Source organism: Phascolarctos cinereus, unplaced genomic scaffold, assembly GCF_003287225.1.
Source record: "Phascolarctos cinereus isolate Bilbo 61053 unplaced genomic scaffold, phaCin_HiC Scaffold_726;HRSCAF=1367, whole genome shotgun sequence".
NCBI lineage: Eukaryota > Metazoa > Chordata > Mammalia > Diprotodontia > Phascolarctidae > Phascolarctos > Phascolarctos cinereus.
The window spans coordinates 25,457,257-25,475,290 of record NW_027556098.1 but is presented as its reverse complement, the minus strand read 5'-3'; the positions used below and the strand labels follow the sequence as shown (position 1 = coordinate 25,475,290).

Sequence of the window (18,034 nt, the reverse complement as noted above, 5' to 3'; positions counted from 1 at the left end):
TCTCCAAAGAGGAGAGGAAATGTGTTTAAATTACAGAAAAATATAACTAGGTTAAATATCAAGAGAACTTCCTTGCCATTAGGCCTAACAAGTTAGAAGGATATTTTTTGTAGTACCATGACATGAGTTAAGCACACATCCTTTCCTCTGGTCTCACCTATGGAAGCTGAAAAATGAGAGATCCTTTTAGGCCTAATGGAGAGCCTCAGAACAAGCAAAATATTTAAGGGATAGACATAAAAGTTTCTGCTTTTGAATCACAGATTTCTCTCAAGTGTCTGGAGATAGGAAAATATTTCATTTTCAAACAGCTTATTCTCATGTCTTATATTTGACTACAAGTAAGCCTGATTTAGTAACAGTGATTTGAAAAAATCAAACAAAATGCAAAAAAATACTGAGTTACCTGAAAGTTTCCTCTGTGACAATCAAATAGACCAGGAAAAGCATATTTGGGATCAGGTACAACGGGTATGAATAATTTCTTAACTCTGAAATTAGAACAAAAATCTCTTTAGGTAGGTTAAATTCCAGGATGACCATGGTAAATCAGTTAACATCTCTGAGCTTTACTTTCCTTATGAGTAAAATGGTCATGACAACATCTATAGCACCTTTGTCTTAGGAGAGAGCTCTTCGTAAACCCTAGAATAATTTATAACTGAGTTATTGTCATTATTGTTATCATCCCATAGCACTGCCATTACCTTTGGGAACAAGACACTTCATAGTTTTCAATGCTCTTTTGGATCAATTTTACTGAGACTTGACATCAGCCTGCAAGGTAGATAGGCAGACGTTGTTACCTTCTTTTTACAGATGAAGGAAAAGGCTTAAGGTAGGTTATTTAATTTGGTAAGTGAGGTCACAGGGCTAGTAAATAGCAGACTAGAACCCTAATCTCCTAGCCACTGCTCATTCAATAACATCACATAGCCTCAGCTGAAGTAATTTTATAGAATCAGAAAACATCAGAGTCAGAAGGAACATTGGTGACTATCTTTTTGTTGGTGTTCAGTCATTTCAGTCATGTCCAACTCTTCGTGACCCAATTTGGGATTTTCTCAGCAAAGACATTGGAATGGTTTGCCATTTCCTACTGTAGCTCATTTTACAGATGAGGAAAATGAGGCAAGCAGGGTGGTGATTTGCCCAAGGTCACACAGCTAGTAAGTATCTGAGGCCAGATTTGAACTCTTGATGAGAAGTCTTCCTGATTCCAACCCCAGTGTTCTATGCACTCTGCCACCTAGTTTCCCTTGAGGCTGTCTAATCTAACTCATACCTAAAAAATAATTCCTTCTACAACATACTAGACAGATAACACTTAACGTCTTTTACCATTTGGCTCCAATCTAGATTTCCAGCCTAAGTATACGTTATTCCCCTTCAAACTCTTTATGTTCCAGCCAAACTGAGCTACTTGCCATTTTCCAGTATATGATATATCATCTCCCACCTTCAAATCTTTTTACAGATAGTCCCCTTTCCTCCAAGGAATTTACATCTACTCCCCTCTATAGAATCTCTTATTTCCTTCAAAGGACAACTCAGGTGCCATCTCCTACAGAATGCCTCTTTGAAATATATGTATGTATATGTATGTACACACATATTAGATATGTGTCTAACTATATCTTATAATAATATGTACATGTTGTTTTCCCCAAATAGGATATGAACTCCTTATGGGCAGGAACTGTTTTGATTCTGTCTCCATATCCCCAGCTTGTGGCATAATGCTTGGCATATATCCCTATACAATTGAAGATTCCCAGTGGTGGTGAGCAGACTGTCTCCTGAAGTAGCCTATTCCACTATTAGATACCTCTAATCATTATTTTTTAAGTGTTTTCTCTTCTTGAGCTCAGCTTTGCCCTTTGTCAACTTTTTCTAATTGTTCCTACTTCTTCCCTCTAGGATCGAACAGAACAAATCATATCTGTCTTTCAGGTGACAGTTCTTCAGATACTGAATTGTGGCAATTGTATCCCAGCTAGGTCTTCTGTTCTTCAGGACAAACAATCTTTTAGTCAATAAGTATTTGTTAGGTACCTACTATGTGCTAATGCCAGGTATTGTGCTAAGTACTAAGGACACAAGGAGCTCACAGTCTATGCCCAAATCTTTCAACTGATCCTCAATAGTTGACCTATAGCTTTTCACCATCCAGGTAGACCTTTTCAAGATACTATCTAGTTTATCAATGCCATTACCAAAATATGGAGCACAGGTTGAACGTGGTGCTCAAGATGTGCTCTGATAAAGGCAAAGTTAAACTGAACTTCCTCTTTCCCAATCCTATAAATTTTCTTCATATAATACCTTCAGATTTCATTAGTTTTCTCTGTTGCAATATCACACTGTTGAATCATAAATTTACTATGAACTATTACTATTCAGCCACATGCCCCCCATCTTGTACTTGTGAAATTAAGCTTTGAAGCCCAAATTTAAGATTTTATATTTATTCTTAATAAATTTCATCCTGTTTGATTCAACCCAATGTTCTAGCCTGGCAAGGTCTTTCTAAGCTCTGACTTTGCCGTCCAGTATGTTGACCATCTCACCTGCTTTGCATCATCTGCACATTTGATAAGCATATCATTTATGCCATTATCCAAATCATCGATAAAAATAGCAAATCCCACAGAGCCAAGGACAGATCCCTGGGATACTTTACTGGGAAATTGTCAATGTTGCCACCACAACTATTAATAAACACTCTTTGGGTCCAGATAGTTGACCAGTTGGGAACCCATGTAATAGTACTATTATCTAGCTCACATCTCTCCACCTTTTCCACAAGAGTAGCACAAAAGACTTTATCAAATGGTTTATCAATCTGAATAAAACTAACTTTATAGCATTCTCCTTACCTATGAGTTTAATAATTATCAAAAAAGGAAATAAGCTTAAATTGTCATAACTTATTCTTGATAAAGCTATAGTGGTGGCTTTTTGAGATCAACACTTCCATTTATAGATGTTTATTAACAATCTCTTTAATAACTATTCTCAATCACCATGATCTTTCAGAGGTCACTGACAATGCTTCAGCAATTGAATCCTCTGATTCTTTTAGTATCAATGGATGTAGTTGGCTTCAGTGAAATGACCTCATCAAGGGTAATTGTGTCTTAGATCCTTCAGGTATCAACTTCATATAAATTAGCCATATTTTCATATTGTTTTCTGTCCTTTCCAACCTTTCCAACTTAGTCTTAATGATCAAATTTTGGGTCCTGAGCAAACTTTACAGAAAACTGTGCTTCATGTGTAGAAGCATCCTAAAAATACTGATATTATTATTTTAAGAATAATCATTTTGACTTAATTGATTCTTCTAAACTTTATTTGTTTGAGCAAGGGATTCCCCTGAGTGTATTTTTCCACCTAGAGGGTATTTTCTAAGGTTTTTTCTTTGTGGACTAGATCTGTTCTATATTAAAATACCAAACAGTCATCTAGATTGAACAGATTGTCTTGTCTTCATGCCCTTAATATGCTTATCAGATTACTTCATTTCCTTTGAAAGAGAGACTGATGTTGATTGCTTCAGTTTGAGCTCCTCTCCTGCTAAAGACAAAATTGAAATGGGCCCCTTTGCAAGAATTTAGTGCAATATGCCCAGCCAATTTATAACTATAAAGTCATTTGAAGATAGATAATCCCACCATGGTTCAAGGAACTGTATATAATCAGTCCATCCACCCATTGTCAACCTAACTTTTCTGGCACCTAGGCTCTAAATCAGTTTATGGATAGGGGGAAAGAGTTGATGATTAAAGGTTTTTTATGAAATATTTTAAAATGTTTTCAATATGGGCATTTATAAAACATAAGCTGCATATGCTAAAAAAAAAAAACACTGTTATTTTGTTTTAGCCAAAAGGCACAACTTAAGTCTAATGGGCTTTAAAGAAATCACAAAGTACTACTCAAACTCCTCTTCTGCTAAAGCCTTTTTGAAAATAGTTTCAGTTCAATTTCAATAAGTATGTTTCAATCACCTGCATACCTTTGATTGCATAACAAATACAAATGACACATATCAAGTTTTTTCTGCCTTCAGTTTCTTTATCCATAAAATAGAGATTAATAATACTTGTACTACCTACCTCTCAGTTACAAAGTTCTGAGACAATATATGCTAAGAACTTTTTGTTGCCTTAAAGTACTCTATAAAATGTAAGTTATTACTCTTAAAAATCTTACAATCAACTTAGCAGCTTTAAGTGATCCTACAAATACCCATTCAATTTGCCAGTCTCTCAAAATTTATTTTAGAATTAATATCTGGTTGCACATGTATAACCTGTATCAGATTGCTTACTGCCTCAGTGAGGGGGGAAAGGAAAGAGAGAGGGGGAGGGATTTTATTTAAAAAAAAATGTTTAAAATTGCTTTAAATAATATAAATGTTATAATTGTTATTAACACTAAACTGTTATTTTAAAAAAGAATTAATATCTGGCATATGTTGAAGCAATTTTGAGTTTCTATATGTTAGATTATTTGCCTTCAATGTATTTATTTGACTTTTTTTCCAGCTGATCATTTCTTGATTTCCTTTGGTAAAGTATATGGGTAGTCATTGAAACAATGTCTTGCTTACTTAAGAATTTTCTTTCTTCACCATTTGTTCAATAAACATTTATTATGAGCCTTCTGCATACAAGGCACTGGGCTCAGTTCTAGGGGAGAGACAAAGATCTGGGCCCCTTCCTTCAAGGAGCTTAAATAAGTATAGTTATACATTTTAAAATATCCATGACACATACATCTTTTGAGAGCATTCAAGTTTGTTCTTACCTTGCTGATTTCCTCAAAAATAAAAGGAGAAGCAATAGCATTAGGAAGGTAAGCAGACTAGTAATTATGTAGACATATTTTGGGGAAGGTGTTTTGACTATGTCAGTGCATGAATCTGTAAGAAAACAAGATAGTTATTTTACCACTTTGGAAAGATTTCAAGTATGGCCCTAGTGACAGACTAAGTACATAGAGACCCATTGCCAATAGGTTGGCCACTATGGGATGAATCCTTTAGGCATAGCAATGCATGAAACTAAAGAAAACTTTTTAAATGGCCATTTGGGTTGTTAAGAATCAATCAATTTCGAATTTAAGAAAGACCTGGAAAAACTTATTTGAACTGATGCTGAGTGAAGTGAGCAGAACCAGAACATTGTACACAGTAACAGCAATACTGTGTGAGAATTAACTTTGATAGACTCAGCTCTTCCCAGCAATGAGATGATCTAAGACAATTTCAAAAGACTCGTGATGGAAAATGCTATTCACATCCAGAGAAAGAGCTATGGAGTCTGAATGCAGATTGAAGCATAGTATTTGCTCTCTTTATTTTTTGTTTGTTTGTTTGCTTTCTCTTTCTCGTGGTTTTTCCCTTTTGTTCTGATTCTTCTTTCACAACATAACTAATGTGGAAATACGTTTAATATGATTGTACATATATAGGCTATATCAGATTGTGTGCTGTCTTGAGGAAGGGGAGGAAAGAAGGGGGGGAAATTTGGAACTCAAAATCTTATAAAACTGAATGCTGAAAACTAAAAATAAAGAAAAAAAGAAAAGAATCAGACAATTTTTAGACCATTCATAAATTTGAATTCAATTATTGATGTTCAAGCATTAGTCTTTTCCATTGAACTATGAGTTGATATGCCTCTAAAAAAAATTAAAGCGTGCTAATAATGACATATTCACTATTAAATAAATGAGCAGACAATGTGGTACAGTAGAAAGACTACCAATTCTCAAGCCAGAGAACCTAAGTTCAAAATCAACTTCTGATATTTACTACCTCTGTGACCTTGGGCAAGCCACTAAAACTTCCTGGCCTCTGTTTTCCTAGAGCCTTAAAACGAGGTCGTTGGCCTAGATGCCTACAAAATCCCTTAAAGTTCTAAATCTGTGATCTTATGAAAAGAACATGAGGATAAATAAACTATGGGTCCCAGGATTTCTGTGGTAGGAGGAACAAATGAATCGGTGCAGATCATTTCATCAGGCCGCCAAAAGCAACTAGGAAAAATATTCCATTGTTCACTTGGTCATCTCCCCTTACAAGGCTATAGATGGACATAAGCAAAAAGATCACCATGAAGATAATTACATAAAGAGGTGGAGAAATTCTGTGAAAAACTCCAAAAAATCCTCCAAGCCAACATAAATATTGATAGTTTATGACTTCAAAGAAAAAGTAGGCAGAGCAAATAATGACAAAAATATCTTGGAAAATAAGAGTTTGAGGTGGTAAAATTGGAGAGGCCAAAGGTTCATAGATTACTGAGCAGCCTCATACCTGAATATCATGAACACTTTCTTTAATAAGAGAATCAGAAGATGGTAAGCCGAATAACAACATACGCAGAAATTGAACATGACAGCACCTTAATGATGATTCAGTCAACATGCGTTTATTAAATGTTTACTATGTGGAAGGCATTTTGCTAAGTGAAAGAATACAAAGAAAAGAAAAGAATGAGAGAGTAAGCTACTCATTACTGACATTGGAGGCCATCAGCCATCTTCATTCTGTCAGACTATCAACTAATTGGAATAAAAGCTTAAAAATCAACATCAAAGTAGATGAAAAGATAAAAGTGAGACAAAGATACTGTGACCAGGTACAAGAGTTTCTTTTGCTCCTTCAAGTGTTCTTTTAAGATTAAAAATTGAGGAAAGGATAGAGGAAAAGACTTAGATTTTTATTTTTAATAATTCTTATAGAAGTTTAATGGATATAAAGCAATTGTTTTAATGAGGAGGCAAAATAAACCAGAAAACATCGTAGCTAGTAAACACTTGATCCTTCTATCAAGCAAGAAACCACAGGAGACAAAGACAACCCAATTCTAGGATATTATTTCAACTTACAACATTACACAAGAGGAAGGTGGGATTTAATAAGTATTATTTTCTCATAAACAGCAAAGAGGAGTAAATGACAGGAAGCAGTAAAAGATCAGCTAAGTGAGTTCATTCCAAGACTGAAGTATTGATGGATAACAAATCTTAAAGCACTATACAAACACTAGCTATTTTTATTATACATAGTTTAAGATCATGCAAAATTCCTTGATAGATACAAACACAAAAATTATGTTATTTAGTGATCTGAACATTAGTATTGCAAGGCATTAAAGAGGGAGATATACACTTTCCAGACACATTCTCAACTGTCATAGAAAGTATCCTTTACAGAATCCAAATGCAAGAAGGATTTTTAAAAAAATAAGTGATGAGATCCTCTAGACATCCCTTTTGACACATAGCATCATGCTGGTCATTCTAAGCCCCAGTATACAACAGGAGTTCCTCAATGAGGAACTAGGTGAAGTTTATCTTTAATGCCCTCCTTAATACTTTCTCTGTGATCTTTGCCTCTTTTAATAAACTTCTTTCCAATTTCCAGTGCCCAGATTCTGCCTCAATTGCTGCTCAGAACCTCACCCTCCATTGCATTTCCCACCTAGGTCCAGCACTCTTTCCACTATACCACCTATCTGCCTCTAGCATAATTCAATTCACTGTAATGTGATACCTGGGGATATGAAAGCTAAGAGAAATTCCTTCTTTTCCGTCTCATATATTATGTAGAAGAAAAAGGGAAGCTAGGTTATTAACATTGTTGGTAATCTAAAATAAATTATATTTAACCCAGTCCCACATTGGTAAGACTACTGTACCTACAGAGAGCAATGTATCACATACTTTCCCTTGAAATTAATCATTTAAAAATAGCTGTATAGCCTTGGATTTGGCATTACCTTCCAATTTGTTCCTCCTCCAGTGTGTTACAGGGGACCAATCACTGGGGTACGTCTTACTGCCATAAATAGCCATTCTTGTTATCACTCTGGCCCGGAAGAAATAACATTTCTCAGAATCCAAGCCATCTATTGTAATGTTGCATATTGTATTCATGTTGAGCTGGAGATAAATATATGTATCCATTAATTAATTATATACTTTACCAAGAAGAGTATCAAACAAAGCAATGTGTTCTGTTATTCTCAGCCATTCAAGAGACAATTCATCCGAGTGCTTTGTCTGACCATCCTGATCTGACCTTCCCTTTCCATCCATTTCACAGAGCATTAGCATTGAAGGAGGAACTCCTGAATAATGACTTCCCAAAAAAAAAATCCGTCATTTATAATGAATGACAACTTACAAGTCAAAAGAGATAAAATGCATTTGTGAAGTGATATTTAAAAGTGGAATAACTTTTGGTGAAGAGGTATGATTCGGCTATGTGATCCTGCCTGGGCAAGTTATTTCACTTCTCTGGCTCCCAGAAAAGACTTAAATTCTATAAATTATAAGGCAGTTACCAACCCCTATTGATTGATAAAATGAATTTCTTTAGCATTTATATGCACTAATGGTTGTTGTAGCTCAGCTTTGTTTTTATTTTTTTAAGTCTTGTCTTTCTTGGCAGTAATACTGGAGTGGTTTGCCATTTCCTTCTCCAGCTCATTTTACAAATGAAGAAACTGAGGCAAACAGGGTTAAGTGACTTGTCCAGGGTCACACAGCTAGTAAATGTCGAAGGCCAGATTTGAACTCATGCTGACTCTAGGCCCAGCACTGTATCCACTGTACCACCTAGCGTCCTGTACAGCAGTGACATCAAATTCAAATACAAACAGAGGTCACTAAACCAAAAATCTGGATGGGAGTATATTAACTGGTATTTTTATTTATTTGTTAAATATTTCCTGATTATATTTTAATCTGGTTTAGGCTGTACTTGGGACTGTGTGCCAGACAGTTGACACCTCTGTTCTACATTGATAAAAAGGTAGATCTGGATCTTAAAAAATGTGATTTAAAAAAAAAGTTTGATAAGAAGCAGCCATAGGATGTGGGTAGAAAGCTAACTTTAAAATCATGAAGATATAATTTCAACTCTTGTCTCTGAAACATACTGACTATGTAATGCTAGGCAAGCAATTTAACCTAGGCAACTCTCTGAAACTAGAAGTTGCAGAGCAGATGCTGATCTCTATAGGTAGATTAAATTTTCTCACTAAATATTCCTTACACCAATAAAATTATAGGTCTCGACTAATTTGTTTAGAAACTATTAGTTATTACTAATTTCTCTTCTCTTTTCTCAGTTGCATTCTGTATTGACTCCCCGTTTTTCCACTATCCTGTTGTTGTTTAATTGCTTCAGTCATATCCGACTCTTTGTGACCTCATTTGAGGTTTTCTTGGCAAAGACACTACAGTAGTTGGTCTTTTTTTTTTCTCCAGCTCATTTTACAAGGAAATTGGGGCAAACAAGGTTAAGTGACTTGCCCAGGGTCACACAGACATAGCAAGTGTCAGAGGCCAGATTTGGACTCAGGTCTTCCTGACTCCAGGTTTCTATCCACTCTACAATGCTCCACCTACTGCACCACCTGGCTACCCCTTCCAACAACTACATTTCCCTTTTTGTTGACTTTTTTTCCCCACCTTTCCTGCTCCTTTGTCTGAGGCAAATGTTGGAACAAAAAAAAAAAACCAGAGATTTAGAGTAGAAAGATTTGGAAATTATATTACTTAATACTAGTGTACTCTTGGAAAAGTCACTTTATCTTTGTGGACTTCATTTCCCTAGTCTGTAAAATGAAAGAAATGAATTGTTTTTGTTTAGTTATTTTCAGTCATGTCCAATTCTTTACAACCCCATTTGGGGTTTTCTTGGCAAAGACATTGGAGTGGTTTGCTGTCTCCTTCTCCAGATCATTTTTACAGATGAGGAAACTGAGGCAGAGTTAAATGACTTTCCCAGGGTTACACAGCTAATAAGTGTTTAAGGTCAGAATTGGTCTCAAAAAGATGAGTCTTCCTGACTCCAGGCCTGGCACTCAATCCACTGTGCCACTTAGTGGTCCAGAGATGAACTAGATAACCTCTAAATTCCCTTCTAGTTTTATCAACCGCTTCATTTTACAAATTAGAAAGCTGAGGCCCAGAGAGGGGAACCAATTTGTCCAGCTCTACAAAAATAGCATGCATGAGAATTAGAATTCAAGTCCATGTTTTCTGATTATAATTCCAGGTGCCTTTTTTAATTAACATTTTGATTTACTAAACGTCAGATAGGTCACTGGATTGAAAATTGGCTCTATATTAGTGGCCTCTTCAGTTTCCGTACTCTGAGTCATATTTCATTATTAGTATCTCAAAAAGTAGTAAATATAAAACTTTAATAGATAAATTGAAAATAAAATGCCTCCTCCTAGTTAATAGAATATAGTTCACTTTTAATTCAGCAAAATTTTCCAAATTTTTTCTTGTCTCAGTACAGTTATGCCAATCAATTCTTGCCACTCATTACACTAATAATGCCACATGAAGGCCCAGTTGAGTCTTTCAAGACTCAACTCAAATGCCTCCTTCTTCAAGAGGCCTCTCCTGGGCCCTCCCAGTACAAGAATTTTTTCTCTCTACCAGGTATATATTTTTTGTTTGCTTATTTATTTTTATGTTGTCTTCTCAATTAAATGTGAGCTCCTTGAGGTCAGAGACCTTGTTTTTTTGCCTTTCTTTGTTTGCTGAGAACTTAGTTTGGGCCCTGACACTCAGCAGTACTAAATAAATTCTTGTTATTTTAATAATTAATTAAATTATTATTAATTGAATGCTTGTTAAGTGTTTGAATGACTGGTTGACTCTTTACAATTTCACCTTTAAATGCCATGACAATGATCGTGCTTGGTTTAGTCTCTTGCATAGCTTTATGTGTCATTTTTTTTCTCTCCACTACTTTTTGCTTTTTTGTTTGGCAATATTAACTCATAGACTTTCACCATACTCTGATAAGATTTTACCAATGAGTTTATATATTAAATTGCTACTTCCCCCTGCCTGCTTTTCTCCTTACAGGCATATAGTAATCACTTACAATAAGTGTTTGTAGATTGACTGATTGATTGATTGATAATAAGCATTGAAAAATATTCTCAGTGTTTTGTGTTTGTTTCTGCAGTGAACAGACATCATGTGCCTTTTCCTGAAGGAAGGTAAGGCACAGTGGAAAAGTGAGTAACAGATTGGAGGCCAATTATACCTAAAGTGTTGCACAAATAGGATACTTTGTTCCCACTAAGAGAATTCCCCAATGAAATGGATAGATGTTGTTCTAAAATATAAATGACGTTCTGGGAATGTCCCATTGCTCCGTTTTTCCTTCACCATGAACTGTATAGCCTTCCTGATATATATTGAGGAAATTGTGGGAACGGAAAGGGAAAGTAGCCAAAAAAAAAAAACCCTCTAGTATCTTACTTTACCATGAGTATCCGATATTCAACTTGCCTTGGTGCTAGCAAACATTTTTTGTGCCTTCCTTCCTCTATCCAAATAACTACCCATTCTTCAAAACCCACATTGCATCTCATTTCCTCCGTGGAGAATTCCCTGACTACCCCAACTCTGAATGGTCCAGCCTTCCTCTTGACTTCCTTAGAAAAAAGTACCACAGAATCTAATGTTTAATTACATTCTGTCTTATATGGTTTGCTTTTATTCCATGTATCCAGAGGAGAGCAACCAGGATGGTGAAGTGCCCTAAGTCACTGTCACATGAGGTTCAGTTGAAGGAAATGAAGATAATTACCCTGAAGAAGAGAAAATTTGGGGAGGAACATGACAGTTGTCTTTAAATATGTGAAGGGCTATCATGAGAGAGAAGGATGAAAGGGTAGAATCAGGAAAAATTAATGTGAATGGCAAAGTCTAATTTAGGCCTGATATCTGAGGGGGAAAAAAACTTCTTAAGAAGCAGAGCCCTCCAAAAATGTAATGGACTGCTTCAAGACATGGGAGGTTTCCCTCTCCTTGGAAGTCTTCATTCAGAGGTCGGTTAACCAATTGCTAAGTAAGTTATATTGGAGATTCTTTCCCTCTATGGGTTGGACTAGATTGTCACTGACATTCTTTCCAGCTTTCAAATTGTGTGACTCTGATTCTTTTCTCTCCAAATAAATTTTAAACTCCTTGAGAACTGGGAGCATGTCTTAGATTTCTTACATATCTCACAATGGTTAGCATAGTGTCAATTATTGTTACTAATAACAACAACAATGATAATAATAGCTGGTGTTTATATAGTGTTATAAGGTTTGCAAAGAGCTTTACTTCTATTAACTCATTTGATTCTCATAGCTACCCTGATAAGTAGGTGTGATTGTTATCCCATTATCATCTCTTATCTCCATAAGATGGTAAAACTGAGTCTGAGAGAGGTTGTGTGACTTGTCTGCGGCCACAAAGGTAGACAGTGCCTGGGGTGAGATTTAAACTTGAGTCTTACTGACTACAGGTTCAGCAATCTATCAACTACCCCAAGTATATAGTATGTGTTCAACAATTACATATTAACAGGTGATTAACATTCAATTGTTAATAAGAATCGCCTAGAGTGAAAAAATTTAGTAAGATGTAGGTAAAGCAAAAGAACATATAGGTAGGAAGACTATTTTACTTTCTATTTCTCTAACTAGGATGTCTTCTGCTGGACCTGTGATCTCCCTCCTTCTAAGATTAGATAATCAGATGAAGCTAAAAACATGCTTGATGGACTTACCAGCCATTTTTGATCAAAGATGCTTTTGTGTTGAATTTCATAAGTGAGACCAGAAATAGGCAAATCAGAACACGTTATTGTAACTGAGTCTTCTCTCCACGTGAAGCTCACATTGGTTGGAGAGCTGGGTTTTACTGAAAGAGGAAACTTATTTTACCAGAAGTTAAGTTATTCAGAGAAAAAATATATTTCAACTCTATTAAATCCCTGGGGTTTTCTTGCCTCCCTTTCCTTCTTATATCAGTCGTTTAGGATTTATTTAAAAATTTTTCTTTTCTGCTGGTCCATAATAACAGCATTTTATACAATAAAGATTACAGAGAGGCAGAATGGTATGGTAAAGAAAGAACTAGCCTTGGAGTCAGGAAGACGCAAATTCAAATATGCCTCTGACATATCACAGCTTAAACTCTTAAGCACTTGAACTCTCAGAACTCTAAAGTGGCATCTCTAAAATAAGGAGTTAAGTTGTTGAGGACATGCCAAACTGCAATGGGAAAGGGAATTTCCTTATCTGGAAGTTCTCTATACCAAGGAAATGAGATGTCCAGTCCCTTTCCCTAAAGACAATAAACAAATCAGAAAGATGAGCATAACTGAGGTTGTTTAAATTATCATAAATGTCTAGTTAAATTTTAAGACACTTAAATAAATAACATTTGCTCCCCTTCCCTGCAATCAATGGATGGGACTAGGCCTTAGTGCTCAGTCTCTCTCTCTCTCTCTCTCTCTCTCTCTCTCTCTCTCTCTCTCTCTCTCTCTCTCCCTCCCTCTCTCTCTCATCCCCTTAACTTCTCTCTATTCCTTTGTATTTAAACCAACAGCAATGAAAAAAGGCCATGATAACTAGCAAATGCACTGACATCCACCACTGCAAATCCACATTCACCACGTTGGTGAGGGACTCATTTACTACTTTGGACCTGTCTACAAAATGGATTCTACTGGATTTCAGCAGATGAGAAACCAAAACTGTAGACTGCACTTGGTACTTACAGTAACGGCTAAGCCTTACATTCCTTCGTTCAAATACTTTATCTTCTCCTCTCTTGAGTAAAAAAGTCAGTCTGTTGTCTCCAGCCTTAAAAAGACATCCAGTAGTATAACCTTGATCAAAAGTATAGTGAGGACACTGTTGTGAAGGTGAAGCTTTGTCCAATCTACAATTAAGGAATAAAGTTAGTGCTACTATCACTTTATATGCTCATTTCTGCCTTGAAATTTTCAATGCAAGTTAATGTTCATAGACCATCTAAAACCTATGCCACTCTTAGTAAGGTAGTCTACCACCTTTTCTACCACTCTGCCACCACTATAAAAATAAAAAAGACTACCTAAGATTGAGGACCATTTTTGGATTTTCCCTTGTTTTATCAGTAGTCATGACCAAAGCATTCTTTGCCAAGTGTGCAGGTTTTCAGTGCTGAGCTATTCCAGATCTTAGCTAAAGAGGCCCTAAGAACCATGCCTAAAGCTTTCCAAAATGGCAGCATGTGCCAGGGCTCCCACTCTTTTGGCATAACCTTTAAGAATTCAAGATCATCTCCATACTACAGTGAGATATCAGTGTAGGACTTTGTAGAGGTATCATCAGCTACCAAGAAAGTAAGATTGCAGGAAGAACTTGGCTTAAATCATCATTCTTACAGCTTTCAAAGTTTGTTTTCACATTGTTTTTCTCTTAGTTCTGCCCATTTCATTCTTCATCAGCTCATAAAAATATTTTTAAAATTTCATTTTTATAATATTAGTATTATAGTATAAATTGTTCTTTTGGTGTTGCTAACTTTATATCAGTTCATATAAGTCTTTCAATTTCTTTTTGAAATTATCTATATAATAATCTGGTACTTATTAATTTATGTAACCATAAGCAAATCACTTAACTTCTCTAAAACTCAGTTTTCTCATCAGTAAAATGAAAATAATAATATATAAAATACCTTCTCACAAGGTTTTGGGGGGCACAACAAGGTAATAGTAAATCATATCAATAAGAAAAAACATAAATCATGATAATAATAAATTTAGAAAAAAACTTTTCTAAAATACAATATCCATTTATATATTTTTTAATTACAGAACATGTCAAAAATGTAGGAAAAAATGGTCACCTGAACTATATAATAGTCAGACTCTCTAGTGCTGGCTTCCCCTTAATCCCACTTCTGGTTTTTAGAACTCTAATATTAATACTGGTAGAGTCTTAGGAGTTAGGACTTAGAGCCTCATACTTATGAGAAAGTTGTGAGAGATAGCAGCATATAGTGAAAAAAGCATAGGATTTGGAGGCAGGGCACATGGGTTCAAATCTCAGCTCTGGCATTCAGTGTGACTTTGGGCAAATCACTTGATCACCCTGAATCTCAATTTCTTCATTTTTTTTTTGCAATTGGGGTTAAGTGACTTGCCCAGGGTCACACAGCTAGTAAGCATCCAGTGTTTGGTCTGAGGATTTCTTCATTTTTTAAATGAGAAGGTTAGGCTAGATAACTTCTGATGTCCTTTACAGGTTTGTACTGATGATTCTATAAAGACCTCTAGAATCAATTCTCTGTAAAGGCCAAAGGATGAAACTGCACTCTAAAAGATAGAGACTTAAATAAAATATAATCTTCCTCTAGCATTCTCCTTGCTCCCCATATAAGGAAGATATTTCAGAAAAGCATATGTGATTCATTTTCCATTGTATTAAGGATTTTCTTCATAAATACTTACTCATAAAAGAAAGTTAAATTCTTCTCAGCCAAATATTCACTGACATTCCACTTAACATGTGTCCTTTCAAAGTTGAAGTTGATGATCTGTATACTCACATTGTTTCCTAAAGAGAGAAATAAGCTAGTAAATACAAGGGAGTCATGGCTGGATTTTTTTTAATCTTTGACCACAATCAGTCAATAATTATTTATTAAATGCCTGCTATATACTAGGCACTGTGCTCAGTGCTGGAGCCAAGCGCGAAAGTTAAACAGCCCCTGTTCTCAAGGAGCTTACTTCTAATTGGGAGAAACCATCTATCTATATGCACACACACATACATACACATACATATATACAAAGAAAAGAAACAAAAAGAGGAGGGAGAGAGAGAAAGAGAGAGAGAAAGAACATGCTAAATAATCACAAGGTATTGGGGAGGTACAGCACTAGAAGCTGGGAGTGGGGTGGGGTGGGGTGGAGGTGGAGAGTCAGGAAAGTACCCTTTTAGAAAGTAGCAAGCATTAGAAGCTTAAAGGAACCCGGAGATTCCAAGAAACAGAAATGATGAGGGAGTGCATAACAAGTATGAGGAACTGTCATTGCAAACAAACATTCATGAAATGGGAATATATCGGGCAAAAGAAAAAGACAAACTATTTTAAAGAATACATTCATAGTTGTGGCTGCTTTCCTCACAAGTTTGTAGCAGGCAATAATGATCAATCAGAAAAACAAACACTTATTCGGTGTTTACCATGTGCCCTGCCCAGGGCTAGAAGTATAGTATGTGGCCCCTGTCCACAAAGGATTTATAATCTCCTTGAGGTAGCATTGCAAAAAGTGAAAGAGTGAGTACATGATAGGATGGGATTAAGTGTCAAAAGAGCCACACGTGCAGAGGTGAGCTGGAGCCAGCTCTTAGTTCTCAAGAGCCATCAAATTGTTAGAATCAGCCTTTGTATTTTGTAAACAGGTAAATGCTACAAATCAGGGGTTGAATTATTCTTTTATTGATTATCTAAACTTAAGAAAGTAGTGGAGAAAGTGCTAATAATGCAGATTAAACTTAAAGTATGCCATGCATACTTTTTTTTTCTAGATAGCTGGTTATTAAATATTTACCACTGCATCCTTGGGCAAACAATAATGGCAATAGGGCCTCAGAGGAGGTAAGAGATCTATATGGGTCAGAGCTTTTAGGATCTGAACATTGTACCCTTCTTCGGCCCCTTTATTGAGCTGGATCTTTAAAGATAGGAAATGTTCTTGTCAAGAGGCCATGGAGAGAGAATTCCAAGTACAAAGCTACATGAAGATAAGGAAGTATAAATGAGCAAGCTTTGTTTCAGCAAATGGTACAAAAATGGGCCTTGCTAATGTGTAGAGTTTGGGTTGGCAAGTAGTGGGGATTAAGTAAGACTAATAATAATAACGATAGAATTTATGTTGCACTTTAAGGTTTGTAAAGCTCTTTACATTTTTTATTTGATTCTTGCAATAAGCCTCGGCAGTAGGTACTATTATTCTCCCATTTTAGAGATGAAGAAACTGAGGCTGAGGAAGGTTGCAACCTGCCTAGGGCTACACAGTGAGTAAGTATCCAAGGTAGGATTTGAATCCAAGTGTTCTGACTCCAAGTCCAGTATTCTATCCATTGCACCACCTAGCTTCCCTGGTAGTATCAAACCAGACTACAGAAAGGAGTGCTGATTAATGTCAGATTAGTATATCCAAACTGATTTCTACTATCATAAAGCAAGAAAAAACCTTTAGATTTTAGCAAAGAAGCAAAAAGAGGGAAAAAAATCCAATCTCTCTAGAATTATTTTTGTTTTGTGCATATTGCATTGGCCTCTAATCACAGAGTTCAGCTTTCTCAATTAGTTTGAAGAGTATTTTCTAGGAATGTTTTCAGCTGGTTGTTGTGCATCCTTCATTTTCAAAGAGGACCGACGACATCACGGGTAATGACATACACATGTATTGAATTTAAGTGAGGCAGAGTTGCACAAAGTCAGCCATACTCTTTCAGAGTCATTGGAGTTCAGAGGCAAGATGCAAGTCAAGATGACTGGTGATGGTTTGGGATGCATCGGATGACCTTGGCATCTTCTGTGTCTGACCAAACTCTGAGCTCTCCACAGCACCTGCTTCAGCCACCTCCATGGCTGCTGGAATTAATTGTTCTCATTCACTCATTCTGCTGGGGGATGTCTTCAATTGTTGGGGTAGGTCTCAACTCACTGGCAGGTTTGAGGCCTCTCAGTTACCCTTAACCTAGTTTAGCCATCTGCTAAGATGATTTACCAAGATGTGGCCATTGCACATGCTACAGCTTCTTGGAGCCACACGTGAGAGTTGGGTGAAGGTGGCCACCAAAGGTGGATGAGCAGCCCTGAAAAGGGCTCAGCAAGCCCTCACACCAGAGGTGCCAGGCCTCCCTGAACACGCCATGCATTCAATTCGTACAATGCCACAGAGAGTAGAATGAGGAGGACTGGGAAAGAACCAAAAAGAGGCAGAATTCTTATCTTTTCATCAAAAATTGCCCCTACTCTTGCTCTTCATATCATTCCTCAATGAGCAGTGGGGGCCCATCTCTGATGTAAGTAAAGACCTGCCCTTGCTAACACTAATCTTCTCATTCCCTACCCCTGAATTATCCTTGTTTGTTCTTTTCTCGTGCTCTCACTTTCATGAAGTTGATCTCTCTTTTTT

The 18,034-nt window shown here is 36.3% G+C and overlaps 1 protein-coding gene across 1 annotated transcript in view; it reads right to left on the bottom strand.

Moving 5' to 3' along the window:
• CRLF2 (cytokine receptor like factor 2) overlaps positions 1–18,034 on the bottom strand; it is a 46,263-nt gene that overhangs the window by 14,909 nt on the left and 13,320 nt on the right. The window contains exons 2-7 of the mRNA XM_020992775.2: positions 15,332–15,437; positions 13,610–13,773; positions 12,614–12,747; positions 7,797–7,959; positions 4,816–4,930; positions 407–491 (exon numbers count right to left, since the gene is read on the bottom strand). Coding sequence (XP_020848434.2) covers positions 407–491; positions 4,816–4,930; positions 7,797–7,959; positions 12,614–12,747; positions 13,610–13,773; positions 15,332–15,437 — 767 coding nt within the window. The remainder of the gene's footprint in view (positions 1–406; positions 492–4,815; positions 4,931–7,796; positions 7,960–12,613; positions 12,748–13,609; positions 13,774–15,331; positions 15,438–18,034) is intronic.